General features: G+C 40.0%; 1 protein-coding gene across 1 annotated transcript; it reads right to left on the bottom strand.

Annotated features, from left to right (window-relative positions):
• Positions 1-725: 725 nt before the first annotated feature.
• Positions 726-15,487, bottom strand: DIPK1A (divergent protein kinase domain 1A). Its single transcript, XM_061379275.1, has 5 exons — positions 14,966-15,487; positions 5,074-5,208; positions 4,680-4,787; positions 3,816-3,992; positions 726-2,556 (listed from the first exon to the last, which is right to left on the bottom strand). The coding sequence occupies exons 1-5, from the start codon at positions 15,431-15,433 to the stop codon at positions 1,744-1,746; spliced, it is 1,701 nt and encodes a 566-aa protein (XP_061235259.1). The 5' UTR covers positions 15,434-15,487; the 3' UTR covers positions 726-1,743.
• Between the last annotated feature and the right edge of the window lie 43 nt (positions 15,488-15,530).

The raw sequence follows: 15,530 nt of genomic DNA, 5'->3' as shown, positions 1-15,530 counted from the left end.
CACTTTACACTTGAGTGCATTGCTGGCTGCAAATGGTTTCTAGCTTGTGATTGGAGGACATCAAGTTAAAGAAAATAATTAGCAGAGTAATTCTTAAAAGCTGATGTTTACAGACCAGTACACTCTCAACTCAAGCTGCATACTGTTACATATGGAATGGAGAAATGACTTTGTTGGTCCTGTATTTCAGTTTAACCATTCAAGGAATGCATTTAATAAAGGATACCTAAAAGCAATCAACAACCTTTCAAATACTTAAATCTTGTCCTGATTACCTCTGAAAATGAATGATGGGGCCGATATTTAGAAGGATATGGATGACTGCCATTAAAATTATTAAGGATTGAACTACTTCATACCTAAAGCACTTATAAATTAAACATTAACAGGTATTTTTGAGGACAGTATTAAGGTGTTTTATGGACACTTATTCCTGCAAAATTGTGAACATAGATGTGGATCTGAGAAACAATAGATGCAGATTAAAGGTGGTACAGTGGTTGTGCCATAGGGAGTGCCAGGATCAGGTAGTGGTTATTTACTCATTACTTCAGACCTAACAGTGACTCATAGATGCTGCTAGGAAAAAAAAAAAGAATGGTACTATACTAGAGCTCGATAACAGCTAAGAATGAGGTGGAACCTTTAAGCAGTATTTTGTGATCCTGATCAATCCAGCTTCTGTCCTACAGGTTAGCTCTATGCTCTGGCTTACGTACCTTCCCACAATAGCTCAAGAGGATCGAAGTACAAGTGTGTAGCTAAATTTGGAGGGACAGTGAAGAGTCAAGACTATCCACAGCTACTATTTGTTTCACATGTCATACAGCAGACTCCTACATTATGCAACCTTCCTATTTTTACTGTTAGGACATTTTTGCTATCAATATTTAAAAAAATTAATTAAGTCCTCATATGATAGCTTTTTCCACAAACTCCTTACTTTTCCGTATTTGTTACAGCTTAATTTGGGTCAAAGGTTTCAACTGAGGTACAACACAAGGGCTGTTGTTTTTAAACAGATGCTGATATTGCTGTTATGCTACATACATGAATTTAAGAAATAACATATGCTAAAATTCTTGGCTCCCAACATGGTTCACTGTATAAGGGCTTAAGAAGTGTTAACTACTTAAACATTCAAGATTCAAGCATGAGGTAACAAGTTGTAAACAGAATCTGGTTTAACTCTCATAACCTGTGAGTCTCAGAAGAACACTAATTTTCCACAGTTTAAAAATTATTAATGTGCAAATTCTGCCATGCCAAGGTATTAGTAAACTTCAATCTCACAGTTCAGTTTATCCACAACAGCAGCTTGGACTCAAGACATGTTATTTGCAGTAGTGGTGTTTCTTCGTCAAACTAGTTGGGATAATGATGTTTCTTTCGCAGGTATTTCACAAGCGAGCAATGGTTTTCACAGGATCCTAAGATGTTCCATCAGTTGATGTGGTGGCACAGAGAATACTTTCAGCCTGTTCAAAATCTGACAAAGTGCACAGAACAGTCAAGCATGCAGGGGTTTTGTTTCCATAACACAGCACTAGAACACCAGATCATTCAGTGGCATGTTCCTTCTTTGAGAAGCCCTGTCACAAGGTACTGACTGAAGGGCAAGAGTTAGGGTCTTTAATTAAATCTGAGTAAAGAACCATCTTTAAAAAATGCTGAGTTAGTTTTTACCAAACAGGGTGGGCCACTCTAGTGGCAGGCATCAATTCTCTTCCGCTGGTGGAGAAACTAAGAATCATTTGTATGGGAAATTTTCTTCCACAGTAAAGTTTTCAAGTTATTGAGTATTAAGGAATGCTCCATCTCCATCTGATTTGCTGTGACTTTCAGGGCAATACACAAGTACAGTTGTTTTTCTAGTTCTTCATGGATATCAGAAGGAGCACCACGAAGCAGATAGTCTTTAAGTAGCTGACAGGCTTTTGCCAAGTTTGGCTGAATTACTTCTGTGGTACATCTCATTTTGCTTTGGTCGCATAGAGTTCTACAGTCTGTACCATAAATACAGTCCAAATCTGATTCACACTGGCGATCTTTTATTATTTCCTTCAGGTTCATTTCTGGCACAATTTTTCTCATGTCTATCATTTTCAAATCGTATTTATCATTATATCCCAAGTTTTTGGCACTTGTATCACACATAAGAAAGTTTCCGTAAGGTCCATGAAAAATATCTTCTACAAATTCTAAAAACCCTATGGCTATTTTTGCTTTTCTTGGCCATGATGGAGTAAACCACTGGTCCATGCTTCTTCTGAAGCCAGAGGGAATGAAAAGTTCTATAATCCACGGAAGGCTGATTCCATAGAGAGAGGAATATTCGACTCTTTCAGTCACATAGAGATTCCCACAAAACCCCATCAACTTGGGAGTATGTTCTTTATCCTGCAAGATCACCATTAACAGAAATTCATCTAGCTGGAGCAGTGCCCATACAGATTTTGCCTCAGGCAAAGAAACTCTACCATCCTTGTTTCCATCAGCAAAAGAGAGGATGAGATTAACCAGTTCTGAAAGATTTCCTTGTTCACCTAATTTGGCCTGAAAGCAACAAATAAAAAAGATTAAATATTATTTCATTAACTATCACAAATCCACTTGTCATTTTACCTCCTGTCTTTCTACTCCTATGGATAGTATAGTAAGGGTACATTATGTTCTAGTTTCCACTGGTTATAGATGTTACAGGACTTGCTATGACATCCCTGAAGAGCATCCTTTTTGTTCTGTTTCCAAAGGCATCAAGTATATGATCTTCTTAAAGTGCTAGTGTTCTGTGCATTTCAAAATGCAAACATGAGAATTCAAACACTGTTCTTGGTCAGGGCAGTCTTTAGAAAAACTGTATCAAGTAGCTTGTTAGATATTCTCTGAGAAAAAGTATGTAGAATTCCAATCTTTAGATCAGGTTTAGTTGTCAGCTGATAATGGCCAACTATAATATACCAGGACACACTGGGTACAAATCCCATAGGATAAGTGTACCAAAATCTTTATTTTCATTACTTGATATAACCACCTCCATTGTATCAGTACAGAGGAGCCATTGCTGGTATCAAAACTGTTGCATTTTCAACTACCACCAATGCACACAGAGAGGCAAGATAAACGTTTCCCAAATTCTCAGAAACTACTCTAAAACACCTGCTGTTCACCCATCCTTAAGAGACAAAGCTACTGTAATGGATGATAACTGTCATCAGCTTTACAGTGTTACATTGCGTGTGCATGTGTACACGTGTCATACCTGTGTATTTCAGCTAGAACAGCATTATTTCCACCACCACAGACATCAAAGCATTGCAAGTGCTGAGTTACAAAAATTGGGGTTGCACTAAGGCGCTGGAAATATGTTTCACATTAATATAACACAGAAAGAACTGGGAGAAGTATGGCTGGTCGTTCTGGTTAGAGAGATTCCTGCTGCTCTGTTAACATACTCACTCTTCCCAAGCACAAAGAGTCTTCAAACTGTGCTTTAGTCTTCGTACTTGGTTACAATAACCCCAAAAGCAGCAAAAAAACCCCAAACAAAACCATAATTTTACCACACTTGTATTTCTATACAAGTGAAACCTGTACACATGAAAGATGTATCCCAGGTTCCACCTGTTAAGAAATAAGGAAAAAAACTGATAAGTACTTCAAACTTTGAGATAAATACCTCTGGGAAAAAACTATTTTTGTGCTGATTATCTTTCTAATATGTACTTGACCAAGGCTCATATTATTGGGTCTCCTCTTCAGCTGCAGGAAAATAAGCCTTTCTGTCAAAACAGTATAAACAAACAGGTACTTACCTTAAAAAGACTATATACCATTTCTTTGAATTTCTCAACAGTGGTTCCTCTTGTTGGTTTATCAAATAGGACTATTTCCTTCCTTGGTTCTGGGTCAGTACCAAGATCAAGCTGAGCAGCTTCTTCCATCTGGCATTTTATAACACCTTGCAGATTTCCCCAGATCCCTAAATACATCTACGCAGGAAAAGAGGGAAAAAGGTAAAAAACTCTGTAGAAGTCCATCATCTCTGAAGGCCACCTGTACTCCAACCACTGCTTCAGGAGTCAAGTAGCAACACAGAAAACAGGCCTGTCTACAGATATTGCCCAGAACACATTCAAATGGCAATTTCAGTACGCTACTGAAGGTATGTAAGAGACACTACACTGATAAATACAAAGCTTGATAAACAGTTTCTTGGCATTACTACCATAGTAGTAATATGCAAAGATTGTTAAGAGGCTGCTTCTTCTATTTGGGAAGCAGGATAGCAGAGTAGTAGTATGCTGTACAAAAGTATAGTTACTCTGTCAGAAAGTGTTTTTTTTTATATATGTGTTTCTAAAATATATGTATGTGTAGTGTAAAATTATACCCATCTGCTTATCGGAGCAATAAATTATATACAGGTATATTATATATATGTGCATATTATATATACTGCGTTACTAATAACATTATACCTATATATTCTACATATAGGTATATACACACATGCACATATATATTAAAAAAACATGCTTGCACATCACAGCAAATACAGTTTGAAATAATCTGTATTAAACAGATAAAGCTTGCTGACACAAAGATCTACTTGATGTTCCAGACCATGATATTTCAGTGGGAAATGATAAAAACAGGTTGGATGAGTAAAGCCTTACCTGGTTATTGGGCTTTGTTGACAAACATTTTCCAAAGTACAGTGTTTCTTTAGCACAAAGACTGCTACATGCTGACCCATCAATAACTCCAGTCTTGTATTTATCACACTGAAACAAACAGGGAGAAAAGTATTTAACAAATTGCCCAGGAAAGGAAGCAACAACTGCATCTCTACCAACACCCAACTCTTGAAAGAAAAACCTCAGAAAACAACTTTACTATCCCCACACCAAAACAAGGTTAAGAAATGTAACTGGTTTTATCTGTCACTGAAGATATAAACTTCAACATGCTGGAATATCAGATTTGGTTAATTTACATATTGCACTGACTGAAGTGACTGTGGAATTACTCAGGACAAGCACTTAAGAAAGCTATGCTAAATATACTTACTATTATTTTCCTACAGTCATGTCCTCTGCATAGTTCTGTGTAGGTGGAGTACTGAACATATGTAACCCAGCTGCCAACAAATACTACTAACCAAGAGATAAAGAGATATTTCATCCGCACATATGAGAAACGTACCTAGAGGATACAAAAGAGAAAATATTCTCTGTAATTCGTTCAGCAGCAGTCAGCATGATAGGAACAAACATGATTTACTATTTCACCTTTAAGAATTTGACTTTCACAGTGATAAAATAAGCAGACTGCATTACATGGAACATTTGCCTTCCTTCAGTGAGCAGAACTGGCAGGGGAGGTCAGTTTAACTTACATAGGTAGAATAAAAATCAAGATATAAATAAATAGAAGAAAAGGTGATAGATCCTCATTTTGATCAAAATCAACCTTCCTTGGAAGGATACCATTTAATTATGCAAGTAAAATTCCTCTAGACTAGCCTCACCTTCAGTGGTCTTCCCCCTAACTGTATGCAAGACTTTCCTGCTTTCTTCTGTGGCCTTGCATTTAATTTCTTCACTTGCGATAGAGGAAAAAAAAGTATTTATAAATGAAGACTTCAGGGACAGCTAAGTGCCTTGTAAGGGAGGAGGCACATTTTGATATGTTTTTTCCCTCCTTTTCTCGTGTGCTAAGAATTTGTTTTTCTTAGATCAGGATTAAAAAAGAATTAGAAATTAATGATTAGCTTTAGCAACAGGATACAAGTGCGTAGGTCAGTATGAGATCGATTTCTGTTAGTATCCTGATCTTCAGCAATGGGTACAAATAGATGCCATCAAAGAGTGGGAACATATGATATATATCCCAAATGTGCTCCCTCCTTCCTCCAGAAGAACTTGCTTTGATTAAAAACAAAAAAAAAAAAAAAAAATCCCATCAAGGAATTATCAGTGCCAAATAAATACTGCAGCTCAAGCTGTTGATTCGGATCACATTTTCTTCACAATGAAAAGCTTTCTTAGCCACTGGTAACTGGCATCACTACGTTACTGCTAGAAGTCTCTGACAGATATACCTCGGAGAAGTGAACCCTCTGTAAGCAGGAGCTTGAAATGCCTCATTCCCTTGGTCCCTCCAAATCAGGGCTGAGGTTAGTAATGGGACAGTGTTAAACAGAAAAGTAAAGCCATTTGCATCCCATCTATGTCTGAGGATTTCTGTTTCCAGAACAACTTTTATGAAACTGAGCAAACGTTTGATTGTGAGCAGTCAAGAGATAAGGTGAGAAAAATAAAATGGAAAACATGAAGCTACTTCAGAGCAAACTCTCAGCCATGATCTGAAAGCTTAGGAAGTTTATGGAGGGAGACCTGGCAGAGAAGTGGGTTCCATAAGATAGCAACAGAACAAACAATAATATTAACCAACTTTAAAATGGAGGGAAAACACAGAACTGAGTAGATGTAAGTAAGTCAGGGGTTTTTAGCTAGAAAGACTACAGTAATTTATGAATACTTATAAAAGCATGACAGACAACCAGCACACATTACACCCTTTTCTCTTGGAAGAAATAATCCAAGAAAGGTCAGTTCCAAAACACCCAAAGGTGATTCCAATCCATGCAGCTGTGGTCCATGCAGCTGGGGGTAGGGAGGACAGAACAGCAAAGAAACAAAACTGATAGCAAGGGGCTGGGTAGCATTAAAAAAAAAAAAAAAAGAGAAATCCCATGAAAGAGAAATGCCTTTCCCATTGAAAGAACACTACTGGAATGACAGACTTGCAGGGCTTAGTGCAATTTACTAGCTTAAAAAGAGATGAACCACCATACCTACATGGTTACAACACATGGCATCACAAACTTTCCTGCAAACCACACTACTTGAACTGATGAAAGAAGGAAGTCATCCTACATGTGACCTAGCAGTAAGTGAGAACCAGTACTTTATCAATGATTTCACAAACACTCCCCAGTCACACAACCCAGATCATCCCCTGTACGAAAGAACTGCAATCTTAGTTCAATCTCATGTGGATTCACCCTCATCTATTATTTCTTTCAGACCATTTTCTGTATTTAGTAATTACAATCCTCAGTAGTTTTTCCTTCCCAGTACCCATCACAAACTCAGCCAGTCTGAGCATCCCCCTCTTGAAACACACATCACCTGCTATTCTTTTTCTTCCAGTTATTTCCAGTCTATTCCCACCTGATTCTGCAACACTTACCATCTTCCTCCACTGCCTGTCTTCCATTCTCAAGTAAGTTTCCAGCACTACTCAGTGCCTCATTCACTTCAGTTCTCCCGCACAACTCTCCTACTTCAGAATCCTTGTCCTGAACTACTGCTCGTGTACAAAATGCATTTATCTTCCATGGGCATCCTTTTTTCACAGCTCTGGGAAGCCAGCATAGGCAGTATGGCAAAGCACTAGGGGGAGAGCGTCTCTCTCCCTTTTCTCACTTCCAGAACCAAAGGAAAGCTGTAAGCAGGGCAGATGGAGTCTTTGCATAGGTTAGTTCTTACACCCGCACTACACAAACCAAACCAAACCAAACCCAGAGACATCTATTATTCCTCAGCAGATCCACTCCAGCAAGACCAGGTTACCAGCCCTGAGTCAGCCCTCCAGCAGAGGTCTCTTGAAACACAGTTTTGAACTGGAATGTGAACCAAACCAATAGATCAAAAACATTTAAAGTACAGGATTAAGAGATTGACTGATTTGGATCAGTTGTGAGCACTGAGACTGTTTTTTTTCCTCATCTAGAGCATACAGCATGTTTTTTCCTTGCTTCCTTCATACTTTCCATTGGTTGAAGGATAGAGCATACATAATAGTTTTAGTTCTTAAAAATAAGAACTACTATATTACAGTCATGCAGGTTCAATGTCTTCTGTAATAACTTCTTTTTATTTGTTCTTACACCACCTAAAGCCTCATGGTTTCATAACCTAGTCTGCATTTTTTTTTTGCTGTTTTCAACATAGTAATACCACTAGTGTGTGCTCTGTAGTACACTTACTGAAATTATCAAACCACCTGAGTCAACCATGTCTTTTAACTTTGGCCTAATGTTTCTGCAACAAACAGTTGATATAGCATCAAACTGAAAGAATGACCTTCTTTGCAAGTACGAGATACAGCAGCATCTGATCGTACAAAAGCATGGTATTTTGATACAATCAGATCAGACTCAATTATTGATAACTATGCAACAAAAGCATGTTCCTTAGGGGTTTTTATTCATCTTTTTGTCAGGATTGACTTCTAGTCAAATGAGCAACCACTGCCCATTATTCCCACTTCCACACACTTCCCTAAATCATCTACTGGAGGTTACCACCACATAGCAGAAGTCTGTAGAAGCAAACACAGACAGGTCTCATACTCTGAGAATCATCTTCTTCATGAAACAAGATTTTCACTGGAAGTTCCCAGTAGTCAAACAAATAGTGAGCTGGAACATCTAAGGTATGGGGGCATGCTCACTCTAAAGCTTATGCTGTATGTATAATAAACTAATGGAATATGGGGTCAGAGAAGCATCTTGGACTATTCCAGCAAATGTATTTAAAAATTCAGTAGCAAAGATGGGTGCTTTCTCTGTCATCTCATGTACTTGAATCTTCAAGTGTCTTTCATTTATGAAGTTTAATTGCATATCCTCAAAATAACTTTTACTGAAACCTACCAGAAGTTACCTTGTATCTTGACATACCCCTGCACATTCTTGAAGGAAACACTTTCTCTATGGGTCCCATTCTTCACATAAGTCTAGGAGCTATTTCCTTCAGAAAGTTAAAAAAAAGCTTAAAAAAGTTTCCAACGTAAGCAGCATAATTTAATTCTTTAAAAACATTTAAGTTTCTCCTTCTAGCCACAAAAGGGCAGGCTGCAACACAAAGGCAGGATCGACTATGCAAATCTTTGGGTGGGGATCAAGTTAACTCAAAGTGTATTCAATTCATTTCCTACTTTTTCCTTGTCAAGACTGCTATCTATAAACAAACCACATCCAAAGCATTTATTCTTACAGTATAAAAGAACTTAACTTGCATCTCAACAATGCTAAGATCCTGTGCCAAAGAAACGCATGCATGAACATAAATATTTATAATCATGATGCTGGCTATAGGGGACCTATTCATATGGTCCAAGTCCCAGTTCACCCCATGTTGCATTCTACATTGCATTCCAAATATTTCCTTCAAGTTCTGTTATCCAAGTTAGGAAACAAGGAACATAAGGAGAAATTTTGCTGCTGTTATTATAAAATGGGTACTGCCTCAAACCAAAGTAATCAAATCAAGGCTGAAGCTATAGCAAGACACCTCCTTTCTTCTGATAAGCACCAAGCCTTCTGACAACTTTAAGTGCTATGTCTTAAATGCAGTTTATAGTTTTATTTCTCCAAAGAGGAGTATTATTTGCCAGAAACTATCACAAAATTGAAATACATTCCACATCTGGATACCCAATACCACACATAAGAACTATCCACATCAAAAACTGCATCAGTACAGAGTTCCTGGTTATGTTTACTTCAACATACCAGCATATTGTCCAGGGCTTTCTAGCTTACAGAAGCCAAATCTGGATCTCTTAACTCCATCACATACATTTTCAGAGATTCAAAGTAACACAAGAACTTCTTTTATCATGTGAAATTCTACCCAATGGCAAAGGATACCAAATATAACGGCAGGCAGTTCTCAGTGATTTGAGCAACATCTGTGTGAGACAAGTCATAAAACTTTAAAAAAAAACAAACCATGGGTTGCAGATTATTATACACAAGCAACCACAAGAAGAACACAAATGTCACTTCCAGATACTAAATGCAAATATATTAAGGATTATTGTTCCACAGCTGCAGTCAGTCTGGAAAGTAAGTCTGGGGAGAACAGGATGCTTGGGGCAGTTTGAACAGCAAAGACCGAATAAAGCAGTTGCCTTCTTTCAATTTTACTTTTGTTTTTAGAAGTGAAGTTTTCATAACTATTTAATTAACCAGGGCCTCACAAAATACCTCAGAACACCTACAGGGAGAACTAAAAATGATGTTATCACATCCTCATTTCTACAGACAATTCTGACAATGGTCTTCCTAAAGCCTGTCACAAGCTGCTTCTCTACAAAACGTCTGCTCTTAAAATAGGATCACTGAAACTTCTAATAAATCAACTTTCTTCTGTATTTCCCCACACATAGATAAGAGGAAGCTCCTATGAATCAGGAATTATAGCAAGTAAGTGCTAATGATTATCTTTCATCTATTTGAAAAATAAGATACAGTGATTTCCTTTAGGGACAGGTTTATGTTGTTTGGGTTTTTTTATCTATTTTTAATAACCCTAATGTTGTAGAATACAAATAATATAGCGCATACAACTCCTGGTAAAATCTGAGAACGAGAATAGAAATAAATGTGACAGTTTAAGGCAAAGCTGTTTCATCCATAAAAACTGCTTGGGAACTAAAGCTGCTAGGACAACAAACCCTCTTCATTCCTCAAAGTTTCTTGCTGACTCCTTCCATGAACCTTTATAATCATAGAATCATAGAATAATTACAATACTAAACTTTAAACCGAAGTGCTATTTAATGCTGTTTTTTTTAAAATACATACCATTTAATATGATCTCAGAGACCACCAGAGGTCTGCAGGCCTCAAGACCACTGCAGAGTATTGACCATACTCACAGTACAGGACAGAATACTGTATACATGCATTTATTCAAATTCGTCCTTCTCCTCAGGCAAAAAGAGAATGTGTTTGGGACAGAAAATCCTCCCCAGATGCCATCTGACTACATCATATACTTGGCAGGAAGTTCCAGAGAAGTTAGATTTATTTTGGGCTCAGCGTGATGCCAATGCAGTCACATAGCTTTTGACTTGCAGAAGAATGACAACCTGCCAGTTCAGCACACGGACAAGAGCATACGTCCTCTTACAGAAGACCACAAGTTCCACTCTCTTTGATTCAAAGGTAATTACTTTTCTAATAAGGACTTCCTTATTACATGCCACAAAAGGCCCGATCATTATTTGATTTCTTCCCATACATTCTCCCTATCAAGCTTCCATTCCCAGAACTGGTCTGTGAGTGTAGACACACTTACTCCACTTCATCTAGGAAGCACCAGAACTGATGTGCATATGCTGTACTAATGCAGCAGGGGCACAGGTTTACTGAGCCTGGTTACGTCACACATGCCTTAATGCACCCTGAATACAGCAGCTCTACTGTGCACATGCTTTGCAGATCATTTGAACACTTCTCTGAGCAAAACGTCCCAGACAGAGATTAGGAAGCAATAGGTATAGAGAGATTTGATTTGGAATTGTTAACAAACTACTAGGAAACTTATAATAACAGCATATTCAGGGCAACAGAAGGACTGAGAGTTCCAAAATAATTTAAAAAGGAAGATAGTGTTCAAAACCAGGAAACAGGATTACTCTTTTCTGCTCCGCTCTTCCACCAAGACTTTTAAATATGAACCAGAGAACACAGGGATGAGGGAAAGCACTTGTAATGCTTGAAAGGATACTACAGAGTCAACTTCTTCCATCACTTGGATATTCTACTAAGTCACGTGCATTGAATAATAAGTAGGCATTCATTCCCTGAAAACAGAACTGGAAAACCACTTCTGGCAAAACTGAAGCCTGGATGCACTCCAAAGCATATGGAGAGAAGCAGATCAAAATGCAACATAACTTGCCAGGTTTTGGTAAGTGTACTTTTTTATTCAAAATGTTTTTATGGTTAAAGAGTATGAAAGTGTTTCTTTATTGAATAGCACAGAGAGCTTAATCCTGCAAAGTATTCCACATAACCATACTGCACTAATCCTCTCCAAATGAGAGTTGCTCGCTCCATGTTTTACATATGATCAATGGGAAAGAGCAAACAAACAAAAATTGTAGGCTGATCATGTAGGGAATCCTGCTTTGTTCTCTATTCAGGTTGGTTCACAGATCATAAGATGCATTTCAGGTAGGCTGACATGATGTCTGAGATCATTATCTCATGCTGCCATGAATTCCATGTACTGGATACATCCACACCTTTAAGAGCAGACAGTGCATGCTTAGATTATGCATGCACTTTATTTGTATCCTGAGTAACTAAACACAGTAAACAGAGTTGGAAATATCTTTTGAAATAAAATAATGGCCAAGATGGAAAACAGAAGGTTTCTCCTTAAAAAGTTAAACACCACCACCACCAAATATCACAATCTTACAGGAAAGAGATTATATAGAAAAATTCTGTTATATAGGGCTTTAAAACTTGTTTATTCTTTAGATCACCAAAGACAATCTCTTATTCAATACTGAAGTCCATGGGACATGTCTAAAGAGTCTGTAAACTTGGTCCAGAATCTCTAGAGGCCAGAAACTTTTCAGGCACACGAATGTTCTTTACACAGTTACTGTAATGCACAATCCTGCTGCCTTACCCTCAGCCTCGTGATGCAATTGCTAACTAATCAAAAGGAACTTCAGGACAATGTCTCCCAAATCTGGGACACTAACCTCTCCTGGTAAAATGTAAAATGTGAACAGTGTTAACCACCCAACTGTAAGATCTTAATAAAAACAAAAATCTAAATATACCTTGGTGGTATTTAGTAGCGTTTAAGTTTGTCAGGCTTGACTTCTTTGTTTTGTTTTCTTTTCTATTATTACAGATCTGCAGCCTAAGCAATGGGAAAACTTTGCACCTCAGAATTACTGTTCTGGGGTGAAACATAGTCTGTGTGGGTCCCTACCCACTAGGTTTTGGGTTTAAGTGATATATACCCAAGAGTTCGCCCTGCTCCTTTTGCATGAGCTGACACTTGACAGCACATCCTTCTGGCTACGAACATGTAAATTAAAATCAATAATAATAACAGTAACATACATTTGCCACAGAATATCAGTTGCAAACCACCTAATAGCATCCTGTTCCTCTTACACAAGAAAGCTAGGGCAGGTATTAAGCTCTGTTTTGCAGAATCTGATGTTCTATCAGCTCACTTCACAACACCGTTTTCAAACCGTCTGGAACACCAGCCAACAACATCTGGAAGTCACTCAGCAATACCTTCCATTGTACAACCATCTTCCCTAGTGTGCTACTTGAAACACTGCATAGCAATGCTACACGTATCTTTATCTTGCTTGTAGCTACACCTAAGTGAGTTAACATCTAGCATTTACTTAGAGAACATTGGCTTCTTTGGAGACAAATCTCAATAAAGTCCTCAACAATTAGTATAGCTAAACCATGGCTACATTTGGCAATGTACCAGTAACACACAGTGACAGGAAAAGTCAATATATTGATAGCTTGCTGCCATTCTATGGATGTATCAAATATCAACATACATTCACCGTCTAACATAGACAAATGTGTTGATTCTGACAAAGCCACTATTCCTAGCCACTATTTCCTAAACCAAATCTGTATAATATTTGCATGGAGCTATTAAAAAAGTATAGAAAAGCACAGTCAGAAATATTTTTTTCAGTCTGCAGTAGAAGCAAATATCTTACCACTCTGGCTTTTGTAATAAATGATTTTGATGGTTTCCTGTTTCTCAGCAGATTTTTAAATAACGTTTTGCATGAAAGGCCTTAAAATAAATGTTGACAAGAAGAACGGAGAAGAATGTTATCAGATATCACCATATAATGATCAGTGACTTAGCACAGCAAAAACATTCTGGAGAACCCTGATTTGAAAGGTGGCATGTAGATTATCAGTTATCTTCATTTGCATCAGAGGCTTTCTCCTATGGCAATCTAAATGCTGTATAAGTGTTTACCTCGGTAAGAGATGGAGAGGAATATTTTCTAGTCTATCAATTAAAGTGGTACTGACCCAGATACATATTATAAAATTAATACTAAGGAGGGTAAGATTATACACATATCTGTGCACTTCTTAAATGTTATATCCTATTTCAGGAACTTACAAACAGAACAAGATCGTAAAAGCTCCCTATGAGGAGGAATTAAAACATTCAAGATTTTAAAATGCATCAGGATAAAGTTCACATCTTTTAATCCAGTGATCAGAAAGCAGTCCATAAGATATAAACAGATGACAAACACATAAGCAGTATGTATAAGTAAGCATTTCATTTATCCTCTCCAAATCAACAAATGCTCATTTTAGTTAATATAATGCAACAGATGAAAAGGAATCCCAAAGAATGTACCACAACGTCGTAACTCACATTTCACCATAGAGCTTCCGGCTGCATAGCAGCCACAGTGCTTTCAACCGAAGCATCCTTACCAAGACAGCTTAAGTAATACAAACATGTACCGATGTATGTAAACACAAAAGTGTGTCCCTGAACGCATGCACAAATGCATGGAGCAAGTAACTACTCGACAGCAAAAGGAAAGTGCCGGACACCCATTCTTTCGGGACACGTGAAATAAATGAGCCTGTTCATGCAAACTCTAGTCCATCCCTGGATGGGATGAATGTCCACAGCACCGGCCGCAGGTGTAAAGGAGGGACACGTGGAGAGAAGCACCAGAGTTCCTCCGGGCCCCGGCAACGTGTAGAGGCTCAACTACAAACCCCGAGGGGGCCGAGGAGCCGGCGGCCGCGTTAACAGACCCAGCAGCGCGGGCCGGAGGCGGAAAGCGAGGCCCGATCCGACCAGCGGCAACAGGCGCCGAGGCCATCCGCCACCTGCTCCCGTGCCCCGAGACCCGCCGCCGAGGGGCCCGCCAGACGCGGCTTGCGTCTCAGCCCCGCTGCCGCGCTGCGCAGCCGAGCGAACGCCGGCCGCACCCGCGGCGGGCCGGGGAAAGCGGCGAGCCCTGCGGGGGGCGCCCGCTCCTGAGGTAACTTCGCAGGGGGGTACGAGCAGGGAGGGAAGGGTGCTGCCACGGCCCGCCGCCGGCCTACCTGCGCATAGTGGGGTTTCCTGAGCCAGGCCCCCGGGAAGAGCCGCCTCGCCATGGCAATCACACATCCCCGCAGCGGGCGGCGATCGGAGGCGGAGCGGTGAGGAGCGCTTCCCCGCCTGCCGCTGCAGCCGCCGGCTCGGCTCCGCTCGGCTCGGCACGGCACGGCACGGCACACGCGCGGCAGCGGCGAGGGAAGAAGGGGCGAGTGCGCCGGCCCTCGGGCACGGGGGGCCCGCGCTCTCTCCAGTATCAGCGGGCGCCAAACTACAGCAGCTGTCAGCGGGCAAAAAGGGCGGGCAGTGGCCGCCCCAGCCGGGTGAAAGCCCGCCCGCGCCCCCAGCCGCGGCTCCAGGGGAGGGCTGCAGCCGCGAGGGACTGAGGCGGGATGAGGGGAGACTCCGCCTTCTCCCCTCAGCCGCGTCGAGGTAGTGGGGCTATGCTTGTCCCTTTCCTGCTCTCGGGCCATGAGGGGTAGGAGTGGGGCTTCTCGAGCCAAGAGCCATCCTCGAGGTGCCCTTGGCGCTCAGGTCTGCCTGAAAGTGGTCGGGACCGGTCTGGGGACA

This window comes from Neopsephotus bourkii, unplaced genomic scaffold (assembly GCF_033783945.1).
Source record: "Neopsephotus bourkii isolate Nb327-2 ecotype Australia unplaced genomic scaffold, CSIRO-AGI_Nbou_v1 NB_1768, whole genome shotgun sequence".
NCBI lineage: Eukaryota > Metazoa > Chordata > Aves > Psittaciformes > Psittacidae > Neopsephotus > Neopsephotus bourkii.
The sequence above is the reverse complement of the archived record's forward strand: the minus strand, read 5'-3'. Positions and strand labels throughout refer to the sequence as shown.